The sequence below is a fragment of the Cnephaeus nilssonii genome (genome assembly GCF_951640355.1).
Source record: "Cnephaeus nilssonii genome assembly, chromosome: 2".
In the NCBI taxonomy this organism is placed as follows: Eukaryota; Metazoa; Chordata; class Mammalia; order Chiroptera; family Vespertilionidae; genus Cnephaeus; species Cnephaeus nilssonii.
This window is the reverse complement of record NC_137073.1, coordinates 106,321,944-106,348,315: the sequence shown is the minus strand read 5'-3', so window position 1 is coordinate 106,348,315 and position 26,372 is coordinate 106,321,944. Positions and strand designations below refer to the sequence as shown.

Sequence of the window (26,372 nt, the reverse complement as noted above, 5' to 3'; positions counted from 1 at the left end):
CAAGGGAACTTAGAAATATTTAGAAGAGAATGAACATGAAAACACAACATATAAAAATTGGTGGGATGTCACTAATATGTGCTAACAGAGAAACTTACAGCATTACTAAGTTACATTAGAAAATAAAGGTTTCAAATCAATGATCTATGGCAGAAATTGGCAAACTTTTCTGTAAAGAGCTAAATGGTAAATATTTTAGGTTTTGCAGGTCATATGGTTTCCATTGCAACTACTCAACTCTGCTGTTGCAGCACAAAAACAACTATGGGTAATATGTAAAGTGGCTGTATTTCAATAAAACTTTATTTACAAAAACGGGCAATGGAGCTAGATTTGGTACATGGGCCATATTTGCTGATCCCCACTAGAATATTAGCTTCATAAATGTGTTGAATTTAATCCATTTTGTTACCTGCTGCATCTTCAACCAGTGCATGGCCTTTGATTATGTGCCTAATAAATATCTGTTGAACGAACAAACTAACCTACAGGACAGGCATATGAGTTAAGTATTATCACTTTATAAATGCGTATACTAAAATGAAATAATGTGTCACACCACCAGTAAGTGACAGAACCAGCATTTAAGCACAGGTCTAATTCCAAAGTTCTGTGCACTTTCCCTTACAGTACACTGATACAGCAAAAAGCACCACTGAATAATTATAAAAGCATCATACTGTCAAATACATATTCTCTAACTGTCTTTTTCCCTTACCCATAGTTTGTAGTTTCCTCAGAATTAGTACCAAATGAACAGGTATCATAATGTTAAAACCATATATACATAAACAGATAAAGATATAAACATATATATGTATATAAACATATATATGTATATGTTTATATCTTTATCCCAAAATCTTTATATTTCTATATCTGCAGATTTAATATTTATACTACAATTGATGCAACAAAACCCCTAAATTGAATCTTGGACACAAACCCTTTAATTATATAAGTAAGGAAGACAAGAAAGCTAGCTTCTTTAAAACAGACATCATATCTAGAAGACCAAATCAATTTTGTGCGTATGACATTCATTTTTATTCTTTTTAAAAAATGTAAGGAAAAAAACAAACACCAAAACATCCTATTCTTCTCCGCCTTACAAATCCCTCAATTCAGCTCTCCACGTAGAAGGAGCAGGCCCTTGCTATTGCATGGTTCATATACAGCAGCCCTGTCCCACGGGCCACAGCTGCATTCTTTCAATAACCAGTTCCCAGAGCTGATCACACACATCTGCTTCCCTTCACAAGTCAATAATCCATGGCAGCTGTTTTTCAAAAATAGACATTAGGAAAGCCAGAGCCGGTCTGAATATAGATTCTACGATTGCACGTCTTTCTACATTTTCGTAACTTGCCTGGGTTTTACCATCAACATGATAATCAGGGAACTGGAAGGAGCCAACTTGCTGTTTTGTTCAATTTTCTCTCTTCAGATGCTCAGGGCAGAATTTAAAAAAAAAATCTGTGTACACGGGACCAATGCTGCATACTAAGAAGCTATTAAAGAATAAGACAAAGAGCATCCAACACCACTTGCCTGCCTTAAAACTTAATGCATCTGACATGCAGTGATTAATGGGCATGCCACGATGCAGAAAAACTCAAGGCTTTGCAACCACTGACAGATTATTAAACCCAGTAAGAAGATAAAAGTAAATGAAAAATGATATAATAAAGCTGAACTTTGCAGATGCTTGACTGCCAGATCTTGCAATAAAAATATATCTACATTTTATAAATCAACATACTAGTAAATCTTTGGGGCAAATAGATTGCTCACTGAAACTGAGTAAGGAGGCTAAACTGTACCTCATTCATAACCAATTCAGAGCAGGAAATCTGTCCTCAAAGAGTTTAATTTTGGGTACTTGAACATGAATTTAGGATGAGTGTGTTGTACTAGTTACCGTAAAATATAGTCCTGTTATATCAATGTATTTTAAGGCAAATGTTCCCTCTTTAACATTAAGCAATAGAGCACTAAAGAAGATGAAAGCAATAGCCATTATTTATGGAACACTTTTAGTGTTCACTTTTTATTTTTTTCTCACTTATCCTAATAAAAAATCCGAATCCGAATCCTATATACTCCAGATTGTATCATTTGTAAGGGGGAGAGCTGAAATTCAAATTAGATTTCTTCCAAACTAAAGGCCATGGTCTTGGATTCTTAAGCTATCTTGCATCCAAAAGAATTAAGTATATACACACTGTGCATCGCATATAAAGAAACCAAGAAATAATTATCAGCTACTAAAAGAACAAAAGAAATGCTCATCAGAAATGACACTACAGGGAGCATTTGAGATCTTGCTTCCCGGCATGTCATCAGTTTGGCTCAAATAAACTCATAAAAGTTCTCAGAAAGAAAAGAAGAAATGACACTACCAACTTCCATTACCAAAAAAGTAGACCTGACACAAGGATGCTTTTTATGTTGAATTTTCCTCAGCATTCCTTCAGAACTCCAGTTCCTGATTGCCACCCGACTAGGTCCAGTTCTTTGGAAACTCATTAGCGCAAGATTGTATTAAGAAAATTATAAAGGAAGACACACTGGTGTTTTAATCATTCACAGGAATCCCAGAAGGATATGTAAAATCGGGATACACGTTGTAAAATCGTTTCTACAAATGACACCTACGTAATGCACACTGTCACTGTGGGAGCTTCCTGCTAAACCACAATATAAATGAATCGACTTTTTGAAGATGCCCAAGTTCCCTGAAGGCAAAAAAATGTATTAAATATAGTGTCCTTTCTGCCCCATACCCAGGATTGAAGCAAAATTATTTCAAAACTCATTAACAGTTCAACAAAATAGATTTAAAACTCTATTGCTTCTGTTCACAGTAATCGATGCTTTTCCCTGCTCTGTCAGGGATCCCCAATAGTACCAATAAACTTATCAAATACATTTAGCACTTATTTAGTATGTACTGTGTTCAAACTCTATATGTACTTTGTAGGTATTATGTCATTTATTCCTTTATACAGTCCTGTAAAGTAGGTACTATTACTATATCATTCCTATATTATAGATGAGGAGACATAGGCAACTGCTTCAAGTTACACAGCTAGCAAGTGACAAAAGAAGGATTTTAACACAGGTCTGTCTCACTGCCAGGCCCTTGCTCTTAGCTGCTAAGCAATGAGAGTCAGATGGGACCCCTGAAATTATCTAGTCTCAAACCCTCAGTTTATAGATGAGGATTCGACCCAAAGAGCTTAAGTGCCGTGTGCAATGTCACACCTTCATTACTGGCACATCAGGGCTAATACCCAGGGGATACTTTTCTATGTTCCTTCTACTACCCACCTGGCCTTTTTCTAAAATTTGAAAATAGAAATACATTCTGATTTCCATAAACTGCCTATCATCCCTGCACAGTGCTCAAGAGGCCCTCTCTGATTCGTTGAAGCCTTCAAAACCCTCGTGACCACGGCTGATATAGAAAGACAAACATTTTTAAAGGCAAACAATAATATAATCAATAATTAGCTAAGGGTTTCTACTATTAAGGGGTCAATCATATATTCCCTTACATTGTAAATATGGATTCTGACCATTCTTGAATACACTGGTTCACAAACCTAGTTACACATTGTAATCACTAAAATCTAAGAGATTTCCAAAAACTCTCAAATCATAGAACACGAGCCTCAATTCCTAAACCCAATTCTTTTTAACCGGTGCTACAGAGAAACACACAGGAATCCTTAAACATAGTACATCTCAGAAGAGTAACCAGAGCTACCAAATGAGCTCATAATCCCATCCCTGCGCTCACTGCGATTTCTGAGGGTGTGCAAGAGGCAGCCAATCAATGATTCTCTCTCATCATTGATGTTTCGATCTCTCTCTCTCCCTTTCCTTTCCTCTCTGAAATGAATACAAATATATATTTCAAAAAAAAAGAGAGGACTTTAATCACTCACTGTGAATAAGAAAATAATAGGATTAATATAAAATTTAAAAACTTGTTCAGTGCTCTTTCTAGTTATAAGGAGTTACTTATGATAAACATTTGTATTTCTTACTTTTGTGATAGAACACAATTATACCATTTTTTAATCTTCCCTACCTCTTTCTTTATGGAAAATTCTACTTTGGCCCAGATCTTGCCTATTTTTAGTCCCAGCTACATAATAAACTGGCAAAGCTGAATATTTCTCAGGGTTTACTTAATTAAAATTTGATTCAAATAAGATAACATGATACAATATTTCTTTATTGTTAAAATAATTATTTTGTACTCTCATGGCAATCTGACAGGATTTTCCTTAATGTCTCAATATATATATTCTGACCCAAGCATAATTCAAAAGGAAAATGTCCACTTACAGGGATCATCCAGTTAGCCAGGTCACCATATTTGGAAACCTGCATGGCTCCTAGCATGGTCAGGTTGACGTGTCCTCTGAGAAAGAGAAAGAGGAATTAACAGGCGAACTTCACAGGCTTCATGTCCCTTCGCTGGAAACTGCCAGCAATTAAAATAAATAACTCCGTATTCCCCGAAATGCAATTGCTTTCCCCCACCCAACACCTGATTTCCAAATACATCAGCTCAAGCTGATGTAGAGAAAGAACCATTAAGAGTTCTTTTTTAAAAATTATAGCTCATATTGCTTCCAAAAGACAAATTAATACGGGCGTATACAGTGAGTTTGTTGCCTCCAGTGAGGGAGAATGTGGTTTGACTGGAAGGCAAACATGAGCTAGGAAATATCACAAAGTTTGTAGAAAATGTCAGGGGCCTCAGAAAGAACTTTTTAAAAATGTTTGCTTCGTGATAGCTGGCACACAGATAGAAGCTCCATTTGGGGGGCTCTTTTAATAACAGCAGGCTGGCTGTTCCCATTCCCGGCATCCGATGTGAATAATTTCACATCTCTGTGCAGCCGAACAAGCCCAGGATGGTTTTCTGGCGGGGAGACGTGTCTATGTTCAGCGGCTGGCTGACACGCTCAGCCAGTGACTCAGCTCGTACCACACTGTGAAACGTGAGCGGCTCTGTCATTACATACCCTCTAATCATCGCGAATGACTCATCGCTGGAGAAGTAAGAGGCTCCTGGAAGAACAGTAACTGTTTCCTTGCCTAAACACACACACACACACACACACACACACACACACACGAGAAAGGGAAAAAATGGTTATTAGATTTCTAAGAGTACTGTGATGGAGAGAGGGGTCTATTCTTTCTCTGTTCCCGAAGGAATGGAGGTAAAATGCAGTGGTATTCAGGGGTGTGGGGACACAGTGGAAACTGCCCGTCCTGTGGAGAGGAGAGGAGCATTCTGTCCCTAACACTGTTCACATTTGCATGGTGATAATAAAGAGCAAACCCTTTTTTTTTTTCATTTTATTATTGTTCTGAAGTTCTCTACAGACAATGCAACCTCTACAGACAATGCAATACCCTTCCAGGCCCCCCAGCAGCCCCACTCCCCTCATCAGCCGGTGCTATATGTGAACAGGACTGAGGAGGAAAGAATCCAGTGCTACCGTGGTCACTGGAGCAAAGAGATTGTGGAACAGCCATGAAGAAATGCATCTCTGAAGGGAATACCACAGGAGATGCACCTCAGATATTAAAAAAAAACACACACAACAACAATGAATAATCTAGAAAGATTCTTTAACATTAGGGCTGAATCTTCTCTTTCCATCTCAATCTCTATCTCCCTCTCCCTCTCATCTTTCCTCTCTTGACCCTGAAAGTTTCTATTAAAACCCTATGACTTTGATGAAATTAGGGAATAACATCCTAATACTGGCCAACGTATTTAATGTAATCCTCAAGAGGACCGCTCTCAAAACTTACATCTCATAATAGAGGTTCAGAACTGCGCAAGATCTTCACCTAATACTATCATCTGATTTACATCTAAGCTCTTTTCTTCTTGTGATCTATTTCCTGGTCTCGACCAGAATAGTATTCAAAGGCCCTTTGCCAAAGGTAGGTCAACTGTATGACCTGCCATGCATTCCCCCAGTGTAATAGGGGGAAAGAAAGGAAAGTTGTAATTCCAAGATTGGAATAGAGAAAGGCTCCTAGACACAACAGGACCAGAGGGGTCTGACCATGCCCAGCTGTGCAGCACAGCTGTACCCAGCTTCTCAAGTCTTGCCCGAAAGCTCACTTCTCCATCTATATCCCTCTCCATCTGAGCTCGAATATGGAGAAAGAGGAAGACTATTTATATCATGCTGAAATATTTATCCCCCAAAGGAGTTGGATGCTAAACAACGAAAACATTTTCACATCTTTCAAAGTACCATAAAGCTGAAAAGCTTTAGAAAATACTCTCTAGTGTGGTTAGTAGGAGCTTTTAGACAGCACATAAGAGTTGAGGGATGAAATGAGATGATGCATGCAATGTCCTTAGCCTAGTGCCTGGCACACAGAAAGGACTCCATAAACGTTAGCCTTGTCACTCCTCTCTCCGAGCAATGCTGTCGCCCCTCAAGGAATCACTACTACAGGGCCAAGCATGGCTTTTATGGTAGGTCATATGTGGGCCCCAGGTTTCAGGACAGGCCTACTACAACTGAACCTTATTCTGACACAAATTCATGTCCAGCAAATTCCATTCCTCACCAACCCTGTGAGGTGGAGAGCAAGCAGGATTGCGTGGGAGGGCAGTAAAGCAGAGGAACATAAACATCTCCGCTCCTTTGGTCTCTGTGTTAAATCACAAGGACTTCGCATGGCAATTTCCACTGGCTGACGGGCATGCCAGGCGCCATTTACCACTTCACAGGCAACGCTGAGGTCAATGCGGAGCTTCAGCTCTCCCTGTGTGATTTACGAAGCACAGTTTCATTAAAGAGCCGGGACAGCACCTCTCATGCAGGGAGTTGTCAGGCCGCTGCCAATACATTCTGGTCTCTTACGAATTACGTTCTTCAGAAGCAAAGTTAATTTTCAGCATTTTTAAACATCCAATAGCTAAACAAATAGATATTCTGTAGCTGAATCCATGCTTTTCAAGTGCAATATCAAATACGGTCAAGAAAGAACTATAACTAATAATACAATCAATTCCTTAAAGAAAAAGGGCTCAGTGTATAGGAGGTAAAGGCCAGAAGCCAACACTAGAAGACTGTGTGTGTCCAGTCCCTAGCAATGTGATCTTGAGGACCTCAGTTCACTTTTCTGGGCTCAGTTGCCCAATCTGTATAACGAGGTTTCACCTGAGGCTCAAACTATATCAAACAAAAGTACGCTGTAAATTATATAGTGCTATAGAAGTGGTGATTTGTTTTTACATAGTTATGAGGTTATTATTTAGAAAAAAGGATCCTTACAAATAGCTCTATTATTATTTTAAAATTTCATGCACTGATTTTACCCAGATACTTAATTCTATATTCATTTCAAAGAACTTGTATTTAAAAAAAAAAATCCTTTCAAATTAACACAAACAATGGGCTGATCTCTCAGGTAATTTTCAAATTTGAGGAGTTGAGGAAACTGACAATTTATTCTGGGTTCTCTAGCTCAAAGCTTTTCCTCCCTAATTTGGATATCTCCAAAATCTAAAGCATCATAAATCCCAAAGAGGACTTTGATGAAAGAGTTAGAATATTATTAAACTGATTTGCAGCTTGGCTTCCCAAAAGCACTGAATTACTGTTTTACAAAGCAGTTTAAGATTTTACATGACATTTCAGAAGTTGAAATATAAAACTGATGGCTTCGTTAGGATGGAGCTACTTTTAAACTCAATCAGAAACGCCTACCATCCAACAATGTCATTAGAAAAGAGTAACTATTTTTCTAAGGCAAGTGGGTTCCATGAACTCAAGCCTGAAATTTAGAAAATGGAGTTATTCATTTTGCAAATAACTCACTAACATCATAAATTAATTAAGCCAAGAAGCAAATATTTTCACAGATCAATGAACTACTGCTAAAGGGTACAGCACAATTAAATTACAGCCTTGGCTAAATGTCATTGCTTTATCACAGTGGGCCTTTCAGCGTTGAGTCATGTTAACTAATTCAACTATTCAACCAGAAGCTGTTTTACTTCCAAAAATTCTCTAAGAATCAAACATCAATTCTTCTCGGCATCTGGCCTTTAAGCTCAGCTCATTTTCCTTCTCTTCTGAGATTGGCACATACTATTTTTGAATGTGGAGTAAGAATAATACGTTTTCAGGAATAGAGTGAATCGGCATAAAAGAAGGGTAAAGACAAGCAGGCTAAGAATAGCATAAAAATTATCTTCTCATGGGCAGTCCCATGCTAAGAGTAATCATCGGCCCCAACACAGAGGCAGTGGTGCCTCCAGCATGGGCAGTGACGCTGGCCAGGGCCTCCAACCTGCTTTCCTCCTTCAGGTTGCTAATCCACGGACTCTAGGTTCTAGTTGCACAAAGAGCTAATAATAAGAGGTAAAGCATCTGACTGTGGGAACAAGGAGGTGACAAGACCAGAGTCCCTAATTCAAAGAAACTCTGTTTATTACTCATATCACTGGGTCATACTTAGTGGCAGACACACTCTTCAGCACCACCCTTGAACCTCTGAAGGATGCTCTCTGACTCTGATGAGGACTAGCAGACAGGAAGTGGCTCCTATCACCCCCATGCACCAGATCTTTTCTTTTTGCCCCTATGGATCCACACCCACACTCTTCTCATCATGAGTGCAGACCTATTTCAACCTGGGGTTATCCAAGGGGAGGCTCAAGCAGGAGACCCAGAGGAGGAGACCCCACCTCACCCTCGACCTGGCTGTGCTCCTTCCCGTCTCTGTATTTTTGTTCTTTCTGGGAGATGTCCTTGGCTATGTTTCCTAACCTTTGTTGCAGTTTTTCACATATATGTATATTCAGCAAGAATTTTGTTTAAGCAGTCCTAATTCTTCATACCGAAGGCCATAGTTCCTGTTAGGTGACTGACCCTCTCTGACAGCTGCCCCTTAAGGCCCGCGTAGGGGTAATAATAGTAACTCCCTGTACCGTGGTATCTTACCATCCTTTCCTAGATTCCCTAATCCTGTCCACACCCCTGTCGACAATCCTTCCCTTCAGGCTCCTCAATACCCCCATTTATAGCCGGGACCCTGACCGATTAAACCACCAGAGCTCTCACCATGGGATGTAGCTCCACCTAGAATTTTGCCTTGAGCTTGCCTTGAGCTTAATCTCCCTAGTAACAGTCCTCTGACAAGAAGGCAGGCAAAGATGGGGCTTGGAAAAGCTCAACTCCCCTCCTCAATGAAAAATACAGTGACTACTCTCTAAGACAAAGAAGCAAACTCAACTCCTTACTGGCATCTGGAATAGAACTAAATCAACAGCAAGGAAAACACTGGGAAACTCATGATGAGTGAGTTTACCTGCATTGATTAGATCTGCATCAACTTCATTTTCGAATGGATATGGACCCTGTCAAATAAAACAAACAAGTCAACGTCAATTAGTAACAGAACTTTCTCACTGAACTGAACACTAATACTGTAATATAAATAACGTCTCTAAAAAGTCTTCAAAAGACTTGAGGTGAATCTTCAAAAGATAATTCTGGTATTTGCATGGCTGTGTTTCTCATATTGTTTAGTCTTTCCTACACTAATAATCATGACTGGGTAAATGAAAAATATTTTCTAAATATGATCAAAGTTTGAAAGTAATGTTAAATTATTAGAAATATATGACAATCAAACAAAAAGTATTCACGGCCTACTATGCAGCAATGTTATTCATAAACCTTCCTCATAGCAAATTTAAACTAAATGGCTGCATTATTTGGCTAGAAAGACTAACAGAGGCCAAGTTTCAGCTTTTTGGTATGCAGAAGCCAAAAGCTTGAATTTGGGGTCCTAACCTTATTGTTCAAAACATCTGAGTTTTGCTACCTTTGTTTTCCCTTCGCCCACTTTTCTCAGTAAGTTTTTAAATTTTTTTGTATGCATTTTTATAAGATATTTCTACTTGAATGGGGCAGGGAGTTCTGTAACATAACATATATTAATCAAAAAGGGAGAAAAGAGAAAAGAAAAAGGCATAAGATAGAACCAAGAATGAGGACATATTGGCTGTAAAATTTTAACAGACTTTCTATGGAACCAAAATTTTATTTTTTAAGTAAACTGAAGTGGTAACTAATGTTTAGACCTATGTAAATTTCCTTTTAAACACTGACCATGGGTAATTCACATACACTTGTTTCCCTTATCTTCAAACTGAGGGAACTGGTCACTCTAGATAATCCCTCAGGTACCCAAACAATACAAGTCTTCTTTTTTGTTTGTTTGTTTGTTTGTTAAGCTTCACCAGAGGATATTTTTCCATTGATTTTAGAGAGAGTGGAAGGGAGGGGGAGAGACACAGAGAGAGAAACAATGATTGGTTGCCTCCCATAGGTGCCCAGACCAGGGCCGGGGATGGAGCCTGCAACTTAGGTAAGGGCCCTTGACCAAAATCAAACATGCAAAACTTCAGTCCAAGGGCCAACACTCCACTAACTGAGCCAAACCAGCCAGGACCTAAGTCTTTGACTTCAATACGAATCTGATTTCATCCAAACACATATCATTTTCGTCTTTGAAAATGGTTATGATTATTGCCTCAATCAAGGAGTATAGATTCTATGCTTATAATCATTATTTATATTATAAATACCAGGTATACATTTTTACATATACAATTTTTATTGCATTAACAGTTATAATCCACTGAGGAACAATAAAGATTAGGAATATTATAAATTGGCAAACTATAAATAATCTCTGCCATAGTTAATAATTAAATTAAAAATGTCATCCAGGAAGCAAATGTGCTTCTTTTTTTCATTATAATATTGAGGAAAAACGGTGGTCAAATTCTCTGAGAATATTGAGCTCACCTGGAAGGTTAATTCTGAGGAAAAGAAAATTCTACCCTTTGGGACAACAGGACCTTAAAACAAATTGATGAGAAGAATTGCTAGGACTTTTTGAATTAATCAACTGTCAAAAAAAAAATGTCCCTGCCCCAAATAGAAACCTTACTCTCCAGTTTTCACTCAGAGCCTTACTGAATTTTATTTCACAGAGACTTGTTAACCTTCATTCTTGTCCAGCCACACAAGAGTTAAAAGTAGTTAACTAAAGAGCAAGCCATGAAGTCCTCTGATGTTTTGCTCACCAGGGGAGACGGAAACCCATTACCTGATGAAGGAGGAGCATAGCCAGGAAACAGACATCTACTGCAGCAAATATAACACTACAAACTCACAATGACCACCACTGTATGGGAAAGTTAAATATTTTATTGTGATGATCAACAAATAGAAAAGGAAGGCTGGGAACTTTAAGCTAACAATTCTCAGTTATTAGAAGATTTCACTACATGGAATAGCTAGTTCTCCATCAAGACTGCATAAATAGCCCTGGCTGGTTTGGCTCAGTGGACAGAGCTTCAGCCTGTGGACTGAAGGGTCCCGGGTTCGATTCCAGTCAAGGGCACATGCCCGGGTTGCGGGCTCGATCCCCAGTGGGGGTTGTGCAGGAGGCAGCTGATCTATGATTCTCTCTCATCATTGATGTTTCTCTCTCTCCCTCTCGCTTTCTCTCTGAAATCAATAAAAATATATAGAAAAAAGAAGTTAAAAAAAAAAAGACTGCATAAATACATAGAAGCATGGAACAGACTGTGGAATCTCAGAGGGAAGGCAGAGGTGGGTGAGTGGGTAGGAAGAGATCAACCAAAAAACTTGTATGCATATATGCATATCCCCTGGACACAGACAATGATGAAGGCCAGGGGGCAGGGGGGGCGTGGGGGCAGGCTAGAGGGGTAATGGGGGGGGGGCGGGGAAGGGGACATATGTAATACTGTCACCAATAAAGATAAATTAAAAAGAAAAAAAAAAGATGAGCAAGGGAAAAAAAGACTGTATAAATAAAACTTTAATTTCTATCTTACCAAACCCAGGATTCCATTTTCACTCTGCAGATGGATAGTCATATTTGGGCTGATAAAGTTGCTGGCCAGAAGTGGGATTCCTATGCCCAAATTAGCTGGAAAAGAAGATGTTAAGGTAGAACGTGGAAAAGGTAGAGAGATTTATGCCATAAATCTTCCGCACACATCAACCCGAAGAGAAGCCTCCTTTAAAGGCACTTGCGCTGAATGTAATTACTGAACACATTCTCCAATCACCCTCTAGGCTTTTTTGTAATTAAAAAAATAAATAAATAAAGTCACTAATTAATCACAGCTTTTTCAATAACACTGATATGCTTTCCCATAAATATATCAAAGCGGTGGCTTCAGAAGACGAGCCAAGAGGTCATTTTCACTGTAAGACATTCTGTTTGCATTGACACGCTCAGCAAATTTGGACTGATGTATTATGACTTGGGACCGATATATTATTAAACATGGCTTGACCTTTGTTTAAAAGCAATTTTGACTTTTCAAAACTCCAACTAAAAATAAGGATGACTTAACATTCTTAAGAAGGGCTACCGTTTCTAAATTTTAAAAATGTTCTGACAATACCAAAATGTCTGCATGAAAGTGTTTCATCTCCTTTGGGTCACTGAGATAACATCCACTGGTGACTGAGACTTCCCTAAAACACAAGGCACGGGAGGGGGGCATAAGTTTCAGTGAAAACAATTGAGACCATATACAAAGTAGCTGGGTTAAGGCATCAAAGAGTAACTGAGGGTGTTGAATCTTCTTCCTTAGACATCAAAATAGGGTAAATCCTAATGTGTACCCAGATGGTGTGGGTTCAGTCTTGCCTCTCAATACAAGCAGTGTGAACAGATCAGCGATATGCAGACAAAAACTCATAGACACAGACAACAGTATTGTGGTTACCGGAGGGGAAGGAGAGGGAGGGTGGTAAAGGGTAAAAGGGTTGAATATATGGTGATGGAAGGAGATTGGACTTTGGGTGGTAAACACACAATGCAATATACAGATGATGTGTTATAGACTTGTACACTTCAAATCTATTTAATTTTACTTAAAAATGTCACCCCAATAAATTTAATTTTAAAAAGAGGGATAAAAGATACGCTGCCCAGAACTGCTGACTATGCTGTCCACTACTGCTTGAGAATGGCAAACACTCACTGTTATTTAAATGCAGTCAAAATCCAAACACTCATTGTACTAATTATCTCTTCCTATCTCTTTTTTGAGAAAATACTTAAAAGATTGAAAATGGCGGCAGAGTAGGTGGATGCTGCATGGACATGCTCCCAGGAACAAACTGGAATTACAACTAAAATACAGAAAAAATTTCCTGAATAATCAACGGAAGACTCGCAGGAGAGAACCCTGATACCTGAGTTCTGGAAGTGGAGGCCGCAGAGAAACTGGTAAGAGGCGTGGAGGCACGAAAGGGCTGGCTGGGTGCCCACAGGAAGCAAGGGAAATTCCGGAGAGATATCTCAGCTGTGGGGGGTTGCCACTGAGAACTCTGGGGTCTAATCCCCAAGCTGGGCCCCCCCAGCAGAGAGTACCAGAACTGAGAAGGGTATCCACATAACATCTCCCTGTGAAAAGCAGCCAGGCTGCTGTCTGCCAGGGAGTGACAGCTGAAAAGTCAGGAGCCCTCTTAAAAAGCCAATGCACAAAATTCCCTGTGGAGCTGTAACAGAATTTACCAGGCAACCGGAAAATACACACACAGGAGTACTCAGAGATACAGGAAAAACCCATTTATTTCCAGATGTACTAGTACCGTGACTCAGGGGAGCCTGTTTCCAAATCCTGAGCAAACCAATATGGAGGGAGCTTTCTCTTTATACCCTTTGGTTTCTTTGTCCCCCAAATAAGGATCAGACTTCTGGACCTTTTGTGGGCTTTGCAAAAAGCCCCGTGTGTTGGGATGGGGGCCATGAGACCACACTTAAAGGCCTGGTGCCAGTGCTGATAACCCCTTCTGGGGGTTGTGTATTGTTCATGGTTTATGGCTTCTGTAAAATGTATTTAGGTAAACAGGTCTTGCAAGACCAGATAATTAAGGAAGGGGCAGTGACTAGACTAAAGGCTAACAGGAATGTGCATTAGGGATACTAATTAACTAGGTACAGAGTCAGGCTGCTGGTGTACCCCCCAAAAAAATGTCTTATTTTCCTCATCAGAGCCACCCACCTTGTGCTCTGGCAGAGTGGATTGGAGCTGTGTAAGCAGAAGCCAGGATTGAGGACTCGAGGGTTAGCGCTCAGAAGGCAGACACCCCAAGTTTCCTGGGCTAAGTCATTCCCTCACACAGCAGAGGACATCTTTCCCACACAGACATTTGCTATATAGGAGGCCTTGCCTGGGGGGAAGACAGTTGATGCACCCTATTGGAAACACCTTGCCCTGAGGCCACTTAAGAGACTAAAAATAACTATTAGCCTCCAGGTAGAAGCAACTGCCCTGACCTTTTGAAAAAATCTCTTGCCACTCCTGAGGACGATTACTTGGGTGGGGCATCCTATCAGTCTGTAGGCAGAGGCGGTCTCTGGAGACTTTGAGTCTTTGCCTGTTCTAACTAGTCAGAAACAGTGTTTGACACTGTCCTGTACTAGAGATTGAGAGGTATAGAGGATCTACCTAATACATAATCAGAAATCCAGACAGACAGCCAAAATGAGGAGACAAAGAAATAACCCCAAATGAAAAAACAAGAAAATTCTCCAGAAGAGATAAATGAAACGAACATAAGAAATTTATCTGAAACCAGAGTTCAGAGTAATGATGATAAAGATGCTCAACAGCAAGAAAAAAATATATAGTAACTATGAAAAAAGAACAGTCGGAAATAAAGGAAAAAGTCACACAAGTTCAGGAGGCACAGAGAACCCCAAGCAAGAAGAATTCAAACAGGCTCATGTCCAGACACATAATAATTAAAATGCATAAAAAAAAAAGAAAAATTAGAGAAAGTACTTAAAGCAGAATAAAGTACCTTTGTCAGAGGAAACAAGGGCCTGTTAAGAAGTTGGGTCTTATAGAGAAAGACAAATACCATATGATCCTATATACCGTATTTTCCAGCGTATAAGACGACTTTTTAAACCAGGAAAATCTTCTATATGCCCAGTTGTCTTATATGCCGGAAAATACGGTAATAAAGATGTAATATGCAAATGGTTGTTACGCCGTGAAGCCTAACGGACTGACAGCATAACAACCAGATCACTGATCAGCAGGAGGGTGGGGCAGCAAGCTACAAGCAGGCGGCAGAGAGCTACAGGAGTGGGCAGGGCAGCAAGCTATGGGGGGGGGTAAGGGGGTGAAGGGAGCTATAGGAGGGCGGGGCAGTGGGCAGAGAGCTACAGGAGGGCAGCAGTGAGCTACAGGAGGGGGCAGGGCAGCAAGCTATAAGGGGGGGCGGGGGAGCTACAGGAGGATGGGGCAGCGGGTGGAGAGCTACTGGAGGGCAGCAGCGAGCTACTGGCAAGCTACTGGCACACGGATTCATGCACAGGGCTACTAGTTCACTTATATGTGGAATCGAAAGAACAAAATAAATGAACAAACAAAATAAAAGCAGACTCATAGACACAAAGAACACAGTGATGGTGGCAGCTGGGAGGGGGCTGGGGGGCTGAGTGAAAAAGGCAAAGGGATCAAGAAGTACAAATTGGTTGTTACAAAATAGTCATTGGGATATGAAGTACAGCATAGGGAATATAGCCAATAATATTGGAATCACTATGTATGGTGCCAGGTAGGTACTGGAAATATCAGAGGGAAACACTTTATAAAGTATATGATTATCTAACCACTATGTTGTACACCTGAAACTAATACTGAATGTAAACTGTAATAGAAAAATAAATTTTTTAAAAAGTTGAATTTTATGTTTCAATGAATATGTAAATGTCAGAATATAGAGAAAGTAAATAGCACTGGCTATAACTAGTAATTCTGAGGTTTAAAACCCTCATCTTGGGTAAGCTCCAATCCCAATAACATTTAGCCAAATGCCAAACTGCACTGAAGTCTATAGTATATGAGAAAATAGCTAAATAAAATTTTGGTCACCATTTTGTTCAAGAAGGCAAATGGACTAGAATTCCAATTTCATATATCCTTTCTTTTTTTTAAATTTTTATTTATTGATTTGAGAGAGAGAGAGAGAGAGAGAGAGAGATCTATTTGTTGTTCCACTGTATGCATTCATTGACTGCTTCTTGTGTGTGCCCTGACTGCGAATCGAACCCGCAACCTTGGCATATCAGGACGACACTTTAATGAACTCAGATAGTCGGGCAGGCCAACTTCATATATCTTGACATCTGTAGATTACATGCCACATTTTGTAAAAACCGATCAACTGCTTTAAAAGTTACAAAGGCCTATAAAGGAATCGCCGTGCAGCAGGCCTGGTCGCCTGAAGAATATGGGCAAAGCAAGGGCCTCGTCTTTGCCAGTCCCACAGAGACAAAGGATACCGTACATGCCATCCTCGAACTCAAGAGCTGCCCGCTTGATGATGCGCTCCCTCACATTATCCCCGGGTTTTCCGGATTTGGCTTTTACATCTTCCTGTTTCCGGGTTGATAAACGCTTTAAGATAAACAGAAATAAATTATTTAGAATTGAGGTACACCTTGGATTTTTATCACTGGAAAGCACAAAAGTTTACTAAAAAGAAATTGAACTCTCTCCTACTACTATTACGAGGCAAATCTGCAATATAACAGAGTTAAAAAGAATAGCCAGAAATATATTTTTTTAATCCTCACCCAAGGACATGCTTATTGATTTTTTTAGAGAGGAAGGGAGAGAGAGAACAAGAGAAACATTGATGTGAGAGAGAAACATCAATCGGTTGCCACCCATATGCATCTCAGCAAGGGACCAAACCAGCCCTGAGCAGAAATCGAACCCACAACCTTTGGTGCACAGGACAACACTCCAACCAATTGAGCCACCTGGCCAGGGCCCAAATAATTCTTTAGAAAATGAGGGAAAGAGGTCAGATTTATTTGCAGGGCAAGATATACTTGCTCTGTCTCTTTGAAGCAATTAATCCCCCTGCTACTGTCACACTGACGGCTGCTACTGCCACCTCCCAAGACTCCTGCAACTGCTTTCTCCTCCAGCGCTCGGGGACTGAGCCGGAACGAAGGGAACGGGACAGACTTGGATTCTGCTTTGGCAGGGCTGCCAGCGTGTGTTTACCAGCCTATTTCCACCTGCAGAGTCTGGACTGGTTTTGCTTCAAGCACATCACAGGGCTCACAGACGTACCCAGCAACCAGCCAGGAAAGTACTTCCAATGCTGAATCTCCTAACACAGACTCTGGTTCCTATTTGCAAACGTTCCATCATTTCTCCCTAGTTGGCTGACATCAGCTTTGAATCGAGGAATGACTTTTTTTGTCGTCCAAAGGATACAGCCTATCTCTGATTTCCTGATACCCCCAATACATGTCTATTCTGCTGCTGATCCCTAGACACTTATGAATGTTGGTACCCATTCTGGTCCAGATGGTCACTCTTCTAGCTCTGAGTATACTTGAAATACCTCCAATGCTCCTGCAAGCCTCGCCTTGCCACAGTCTCCTACCCACCAGCTGCCTAGAGCCTGATGCCTAACACTAATGGGAAGTGGCGTTCTTCCCGGACTCTGTAAACCGTAAAGCAACTTTAAGATAGACAGGCATTTCTGCATGATCAAACATGGACAGTCCAGCAGGGCGACAGCCGCGGAGACCTGCTTATCCTTCTCTACCCCAGGGACAGGGGAGATGCAAAGCTATGCATCTTAAGTCAGAACACTCCAGAAGCCTGGCAACCAGGGTCACCAGGCACTGCTGGGCTGGACAACAGCACAGGTGACCATGTCCCTTCGCGATGGATACATGAGAAGCTCATACTAAGATCCAAAGCGAGGCTTCTGCGAGGCTTTAATTCCCTCTTATCTGGAATGAACCCAGGGACGCAGGTTTCTGATAAGGAGACCCGGACATACTGACGATGAAGCTAAGTCACCTACCTCAATTCTCTTCTCATATTTCTCTCCCTTTATAAGGCGATGTACATAAATCTTAGGAATATGGATGTCTTCTGGGGCAAAGGATCCAACATCGACAATTTCTTCAACCTATGCAAAGAGAGAAGAAAATTTTAATTAAATAGTGAAAGCTTACAATGAGCCCTTTTTATTAAAAAAAAAATGAAGTATATGCATCTTCACTTCCAACTTAGGTTGCATACACAATGTAATAACACACACACACACACACACACACACACACAGGTGGATGGGCAAAAATAGGTTTACAGTTGTGAGTATGCAAAACAGTTTATTCTTGTTTTATTATGTATTAATTATTGCATTAGTTTCCATACAAATAATTGCAAATCTACTTTTGCCCACCCTACATATAAGTGAGAATATGTGTGTAGCCTGGCCAATGTTGCTCAGTGGTTGAGCATCGACCTATAATCTAGGAGGTTACGGTTCGATTCCTGGTCAGGGCACATGCCAGGTTGCGGGCTCCATCCCCAGTTGGGGGCATGCAGGAGGCAGCTGATCAGTGATTCTCTCTCGTCATTGATGTTTCTACCTCTCTCTCCCTCTCCCTTCCTCTCTGAAATCAATAAAAATATATTTTTTAAAAATATAAAAGAGAATGTGTGTGTGTGTGTGTGTGTGTATGTGTGTAATTTATATCAGACCTTCTAGAAATTCAAAAGAAGGAATTCAAATGCATGTGTCTGAGCATAAAATACAGAACATAAAGCTCCAGAACTTTGTCTTCGCCTAAAACAGACTCAGTTGCAAATCTGTCAAATGGTTTGTCAGCGCAACCGCTTGCACGCTCACACACTGCAGCTCAACTGTGCACACTTGAAAGCACCTCCCTCAAGACCAGATTTTCAAACGTAATGGGAAATTCATCATATCAAAGGCAAGAATCTGTAACAACATCTGCTCATCCATTGGAGAGCTTTCTAAATGTAGATACAAATGCTATTTGTAACACCTTTTAATTATTCCTGTTAGCTTCCTAGGATCGTGATCAAAATGCAACCACAGAAATCATTTTACTTAAAGACAGACTATTGATTTCAATATGGAAATTTCAAAAAACAAATATTAACTAAAAACTAGAAATACCCAATCTATAATAATAAAAGCATAATATGCTAATTAGACCGGACATCCTTCTGGATGACCTTCTGGATGAAGCTAGGGCTATGAGGGAAGCCCGGGTCCTGGGTGCCTGCTAGCAGCTGGAGGGAAGCCCAGGTCCTGGGTGCCAGAGGGAAGCCCAAGTCCCGGGTGCCAGAGGGAAGCCAGTGCTGGTAGCCAGGGGAAGGAAGACCTACTCTTGCACGAATTTCGTGCATCGGGCCTCTAGTGTAATTATAATTAAAGTCTTCCACAGAGTAAAAGGACATTTTATGAAAATATGAAGTGACCCAAGGAAGCTAGCTATTTTAGAATTTTTTAAAAAAGGGGAAAACAGTGTTTATTTTTATAGCAACATAAAATATGAGAGTAACAAGAATTAAGAAAAACTATGGTTACCCAGTGTGGCTCAGTGGTTGAGCCTCGACCCATGAACCAAGAGGTCATGGTTCGATTCCTGGTCAGGGCACATACCTGGGTTGTAAGCTCGATCCCCAATAGGAGGCATGCAGGAGGCAGCCGATCAGTGATTCTCTCTCATCATTGATGTTTCTATCTTTCTCCCTCTTCCCTTCCTCTCTCTAAAATCAATAAAAACGTATTTTTTTAAAAAAAAGAAAAGAAAAACTATGGTCAATGTTGTTCTGGTCAAAGAATTATCTTTCTGGTGCCAAGAATAAATATCACCTTGAAGACTGTGAGTGCTTATCTTAGTAGATACCATACCCAAAGCAAACAGCTATTTGCTTAAAGGAACTGACTTGTATATGGAGAGTTCTATGAAATGAGTCTCCTAAACTAGTAACTGAACGCTCTACCAGTTTCTGAGGTGAAGTAGCCCTCCTCCTGCTCACACTCCTCAGACAAGGAAAGCACACCAGGGATTAAAGAGGCTTTTTAGTGACGGTGCACCTGCTGCCCAGCAGCTGGGAAGGAACAGGACATGGGGGACAAAAGCTATCTCCTTTGATAAACAGACGGATCTTGACCCAAATCAAACAAAACTCCCAGGAAGAGTCAGGAAACATGGGGGCATCTAAACTGAAATAGTGGGTACAGATGTGCACCGACTTCCACCTGAGAATGAGTCAGGGGGAGGCAAGGGGACCCCATCGCTGTGCTCTCAACCTCTCCACGCTCCGGCATTTCCTCCCCAGCTGGTGACCAGGTGGTGGAGGTGGGGCAGGCAGGGCACTGAGCACCTGCCACCTCCTCCACCCACGGAACTCTCAGCCATTAGGGCTCATGCCCACCTTCACACTTATTCCATTCAACTCTTTGAAGACAGTCCTGACTTTAAAAATTCATGGGTACATGAATCCATTATCCTGGGGATAAACATGAAGACTTCCTATTTGTGAAGATATTTACCACAGCATTTGCTAAATTATGAAGGAGTTGGAAACAACCTAAATGGTTAATGATAGGACAAATGTAAAATATATCTGGTGCATCCACATAATGAATAGTTAATGACAGCTCATAATTCAATGTTGGCTCGTTGGTCCTATATGCAAATTATTTCTATACCTACCAAAAACTGAAAGGGAATACACTGGAATACTAATGATTATCATCTCCGAGTGATAGGACAAGTTATTTTTGTTTCCCTTCTACTTTTATAATGAAGGAAACCTACAATGTTCTGGTTTTTTTAAGATGCAATAGACATCAAGTAAGTAATTTTCCAAAACGAGAAAGTACGTAAGTGAGAAATGTGATATGTTCCTTAATTAGTTAGGTAGGTACCAACTAGCACATGTGAAAAAGAAAATAGCCACGCTAAGAAAAGCAGTGGTTTCTAAATTCTGAAGCACTTACAAGATTATGAAGTATGTTAAGAAAACCTTTTTGCTTCCATTTTTTAAAACAACGTGAATTATTCCCCACGTCTAACACTCTTCCCAAAGCTCAGGGCCTTCTGTCTCCTGCTTGCGTTATTGCTGCAGCTCCCTCACTGGTCTCCCTGACTTTACGCTTCAGCAAGGGCAAGAAATACAAGGGAAAGGGACAGAAAGTAGTACTTCTCACTTAAACCACAAATGCTGATGGCAACCAATCACTATTCTCTTCTGGTTCCACCAGAGAAAGTTTTGACACACACACACACACACACACAAAAACACACACCAAATTAAGACAGAGTAACTGCATCACGACTTTCCCAGAAAACGAGTGGAAGACACCGGTAAAACAGCTCAGATGAAGGCGCGCATCGGTAACACCCCATCGGGCCCACGCTCTGCTCTCCTGGTAGGATGATTTCCACACGGTGAAGTGCGCATGCAGCACCTGTTCAAACTTCATCCACACTCAGCGGTACGGAAAATGTCTACACAGAAATCAATGCTTTCTCCGAGTTGGTTGGCTGACTTCCATAGCAAAGGAAGAAAAAAATGTGAAGTACAAACCAACAGGAGAAAACATGTTTTCCGACAACCTGTGAAAAGAATTTTTTAAAAACTGAAGAGGCAGGACCATCTCAATGCTACCCACGGAAGGGGCTGAGGCCTTTGGGCTGGTTTTGTGTGATCACGAGAAAGAACAGTAAGAAAGAACTAGTGTGTGTGTGTGTGTGTGTGTGTGTGTGTGTGTGTGTGTGTGTGTGTGTGGGGGGGAGTCAAGTGAGATCAGGCAATAACATAAAAGTCAAAGAGATCTGAAAAGAAAAAATGAATAAAATGCACTTGTTAGGGAAAAGTAATAATAAACGTGTGTAAGAGCACTCACGAACCATGGCAGACACACACCTCCTCAAGTCACAAGTGGGTGAGATAGAGAAGAAGGAACAAAGAAGAGGCCTCAGTGCAAAGCAATGGGCATGCGCAGGCGTCCTCAGTCAAGGTCAAGTTGGAAGCAAGGGAGCTAGGAACCACCCAGACTTCTCCTTGGCGCTGTGCATAGTTCCTATGTGGCACCATCTGGTCCATCTAAAAAATCCAGACACTTGAGGCTTCTCTAATTAGTACTTGTCTTCAGTCATTAGCAGGAAAATAGAGGCTAGGAAATGTTAATTATTATTGATTTGAGCTCTGCTTTCCAAGGTTGAGTTCTCTGCCCTGCACGCATCCTACTTGATAATTCTGAAAAGTTTTATAATAAAGCTCGGAGAAAGATTAGAATTCATCCTTGGGTGACAATGTTTTTGTTTTTACTTGGAAAGTACTATTTATATCTCAGGCAAAGGAACAGAGGAGCTGCCAGGCAATAACTTCCTTATTTTTATTTTATTTTATTTTATTTTTAGTGACAACCTCCATCCATTACAGCCGCAGAAACGGCCCGGCGCTGGAGGCTGCTAGTGGAGAAGGCTGTGCACCTGCAAACCCGGCGGTTTCATGACGCAAAGTGAGGGCTGTGGGGAGGGGAGAAGGGAGGAATCACATGGCAGACTTTTTCCCTGAGTCATTTTAACTTTCAACAAGGTTTAGAATGACCCTGACTGGGTTGCTCAGTTGGTTGGAGCACCGTCCCATACACTAAAAGGTTGCAGGTTCAATGCCCAGTTGGGGAGCATATGGAAGGCAACAGATCGATGTTTCTCTCCCTCTCTCTTTCTCCTTTCTCTCTCGCTAAAAGCAATAAACATATTCTCAGGTGAAGATTGAAAAAAATGAACATTCATCTTTTGCCAAGAAATAAAAAAGCAGACAAGCAGCAGTAATGATGTCTATAATCCTATGAAACACCAACTCAAATTAGCAAAAGCTGAAGACTAGAAAAATGGAAGAGGAAGGCAGTGAGCAATAACAGAACCAGGTACACGTTGGATGCAGAGGTGCTCTGGATGTCCATTTAAGCCAGAGGACAGGTAAGATGAAGAAAACATGTGGAGAAAAGGGAAGTCGGCATGCAGGGTATCCTTGCCCAAAATCCAAAGAAGAAGAAAAAATTTTTCATTAATCCAAAGGAGCAGGAAAGTCCCTATCTTCTAAAGCAGTGGTTCTCAACCTTTCTAATGCCGCGGCCCTTTAATACAGTTCCTCATGTTGTGGTGACCCCCAACCATAAAATTATTTTCGTTGCTACTTCATAACTGTAATTTTGCTACTGTTATGAATCGCAATGTAAATATCTGTGTTTTCCGATGGTCTTAGGTGACTCTGCTAGCGGTTCTCAACTTGTGGGTCGTGACATCGGAAAACACAGATATTTACATTACAATTCATAACAGTAGCAAAATTACAGTTATGAAGAATCGCTGCTGTAGAGCCTAAGACCATCGCAATGTAAATATCTGTGTTTTCCGATGGTCTTAGGTGACTCTGCTAGCAGTTCTCAACCTGTGGGTCGCGACCCACAGGTTGAGAATCGCTGCTGTAGAGCCTAAGACCATAGGAAAACACAGATATTTACATTATGATTCCTTAACAGTAGCAAAATTACAGTTATGAACTAGCAACGAAAATAATTTTATGGTTGGGGGTCACCACAACATGAGGAACTGTATTAAAAGGCCGCGGCATTAGAAAGGTTGAGAACCACTGTTCTAAAGCTTCATGCTAAGAAATGAGATGACTGGTACAAAACATAGGAGAAGATGGCATGAAAGCTAAAAAGGCTTGGAGCACATGCATGTGGTCTTAGAGGTCTACATGGGAAGGCACGGAGACTGAAAGACGAATGGCTATTGAAGAATCTGCAGCCTTAAAAACAATGGCAATTACGATGGCACAGTCGTTACTGAAACCTGGTTGACTGGATCTGATGCCCACAGACATTCCACCACGTGCAGTGAAAATAAGCTGCCCAAGGGTGTGCTAGGGCAAGGAACTAGGCACAAGTCCGGAAAGCCACGACCTGGGGCGGAAATGTGAGAAAGTGTATTTAAAGTGACTTCAAAGAAGAAAGAATATCACACCAATGGCTATGGAATCAGAGTGCTCACTAAACTAAAGAGGTAGATGACATATTTTTACAGAAATCATAAAATCGGCTCAGAAATAAGACAGTGCTATCATGAGACACTAATTTTCAAACACCTTCTGTTCCTGGTATTCTGCTGATAAATCCTCTATTGTCCTCTGACAAGTTCTGTCTCTCAGAATGAAACAGTGAGAGAAAAACCATGATTCTGGACTTCCAACCAAGGAGGATAACGGCCTGGTAAAGTAGAAATGATGGAAACCCTGAGAGAAAGTGACAAGGTAAAATTGAAATTTGCAAGAGATCAGGAACTGAGTCCTGGACATCCATAGAAATGGACCCAGATCTTGGAAGAAAAGCAGATTTCAGAAAGTTGAGAGAAAAAGACAAGCGGGCTCAAGTGGTCAGAAACTCTCAGTGACCATGGGGCTGGCCAGGCTCTCACACCCCACGTGGACAGTGTGCAAACAGACTGTCCTGATGACGAAGAGAACGATGTGAAAGCAAATGAAGGTAGAAAATGGTTTCTGCTGGCTAGGAGAATAAAACAGGCCAATACTAAGTGAATGAAATTCACTAGGGGTCAAGGTTAATGTTGTAATTAAATACCTGGCCTAATCATTTTTTTTTTTTTTGAAAAGGAAATAAAAGGGTTTAGCTAACTACCAGCTCAAAGACTATATATAATGTAGAGGATACCCCAAAAACTCCAAAAGAATCTTCCTCAGAGTTCACGATAATCATCTTCAACCAAATGTCCCTCATTACTAAATAAAAACAGTTCTTCCTCCCTCCATTGTCTCATTTAGAAACACTGGATAAGAAGAAAAATGGATGATGCAGTTGAAACTCTTTAGAAGAAAAGCTTTACCTAAAATAACTCAATTTATTAAAACTATGACTAGAAGCAAAATAAGTAGGACAGATTGATTCCCCCCAAAAAATAGAAATATTACTTTACTCAGAGACTATCCCAATAGTTTTCATAATGTGGGAAAATTGTGTTTTTTTAAACAAACTTACAAGCAGCTTATTGTAAATATTGTTTTCACTTCCACAGACTCTAATACCACATCCAAACAGTTCAACCCATGCTGGTATTTTGCTAACACATTTTCTTTGACCAAAAATTCCAATCTTAAAATAACATTCAGGAAGTATTATAAATATACAATTTTATGCCATATCTTTTTCTAAAAGAAAATTTTATTAGAACTGTAGCAAATCCAGAGAAGTAATTAAAGTGAGTACATCTACCCAAATGAATTAAAATACTTCTAACATGTTAATTCAAAGCACCAGTCTTATCTATAATAGTAAGAAGAAAAAAAAACACTATACCATTATCACATGCCCCCAGGAAAGCAGGAAGACATGATATAATTAATAGAATTAAACTAGGAACATTTTTCAATGAAGAGTTATGGAGAAACAGGGAGAAAAGGAAAGTTTGTGTTGGGTGTTACAGCCCCAGAAATACTGCCTCTTAGTGATGCCGAATAAAATGTTAAAAGGTTACTATGCGACAGAGAATGAATATGCCATACTTATTTATATAAAACTACCCATATTAATCTTAGTAAATGTTAAGCCCAGCTTGTTACTCCAACCTGGTTTTTTCTCTCAAAACTAGAGCTTGCATGTTAAAAGTTTTTTTTAGTATACGTCACAACCCAGCAGTTTGAGTTCCTGCGTGAACCTGACCTTCAAGTCCCTGGCTGGCACAGACGGCCGAGACACAGGAATTCACCGACAAAAACCAGATGGCCAACTCAGGGACACTGCCTGCACACACACTCCCTCCACCTGGTCTCTCTGTTCTGCTTTCCCTCTCCCTCCTTATAAAAACCTCTGCCTGCACTGAGATGTGAAGATAGGTTTTTGAGGACAGGGTCCACACACCTTCTCAAGTCACCAGCAACTTGAATAAACTCCTTTCCTTCTTACCAGCACCGGCTCACGGGTTTGGCTTTTGTTGCTGCAGGCAGTCAAACCAGGGTTCAGTTACAACTACTCTTTAAGACTTGTTTCCTTCCATTTTAGGTTTTTAATCATCCTCACGGCTCTTTATTATGCAAGAACACAGTTTTTAACACAAACTGCAAGGGAGAGTTGGGTTAAACTCTAACATCTCCAGAACACAGATAATGGCTGTTTAATCTAACAGAAATTGACTCAAATTCAGCTCGGGAATGACTCAATAATTCCTAAATTTAAAATCACTTCCCATGTGCAACAGATAAGAACTTCCTTTTTCACTTCATCGTTTAAATGTTCTCCATATCTTTCCATTTCTATGAAGCAGTAAGCAAAGCAGAATCCTAAACCTATTTATTTCATTACAAATTAAAATGCCATGTTGGTTTTCCCTGATTTAGTCTAAGA

The 26,372-nt window shown here is 40.5% G+C and overlaps 1 protein-coding gene across 1 annotated transcript in view; it reads right to left on the bottom strand.

Moving 5' to 3' along the window:
* OXCT1 (3-oxoacid CoA-transferase 1) overlaps window positions 1–26,372 on the bottom strand; it is a 118,071-nt gene that overhangs the window by 45,959 nt on the left and 45,740 nt on the right. Inside the window, 6 exon segments of the mRNA XM_079797135.1 lie at window positions 4,360–4,435; window positions 5,046–5,118; window positions 9,376–9,424; window positions 11,945–12,039; window positions 16,429–16,543; window positions 17,979–18,086. Coding sequence (XP_079653261.1) covers window positions 4,360–4,435; window positions 5,046–5,118; window positions 9,376–9,424; window positions 11,945–12,039; window positions 16,429–16,543; window positions 17,979–18,086 — 516 coding nt within the window.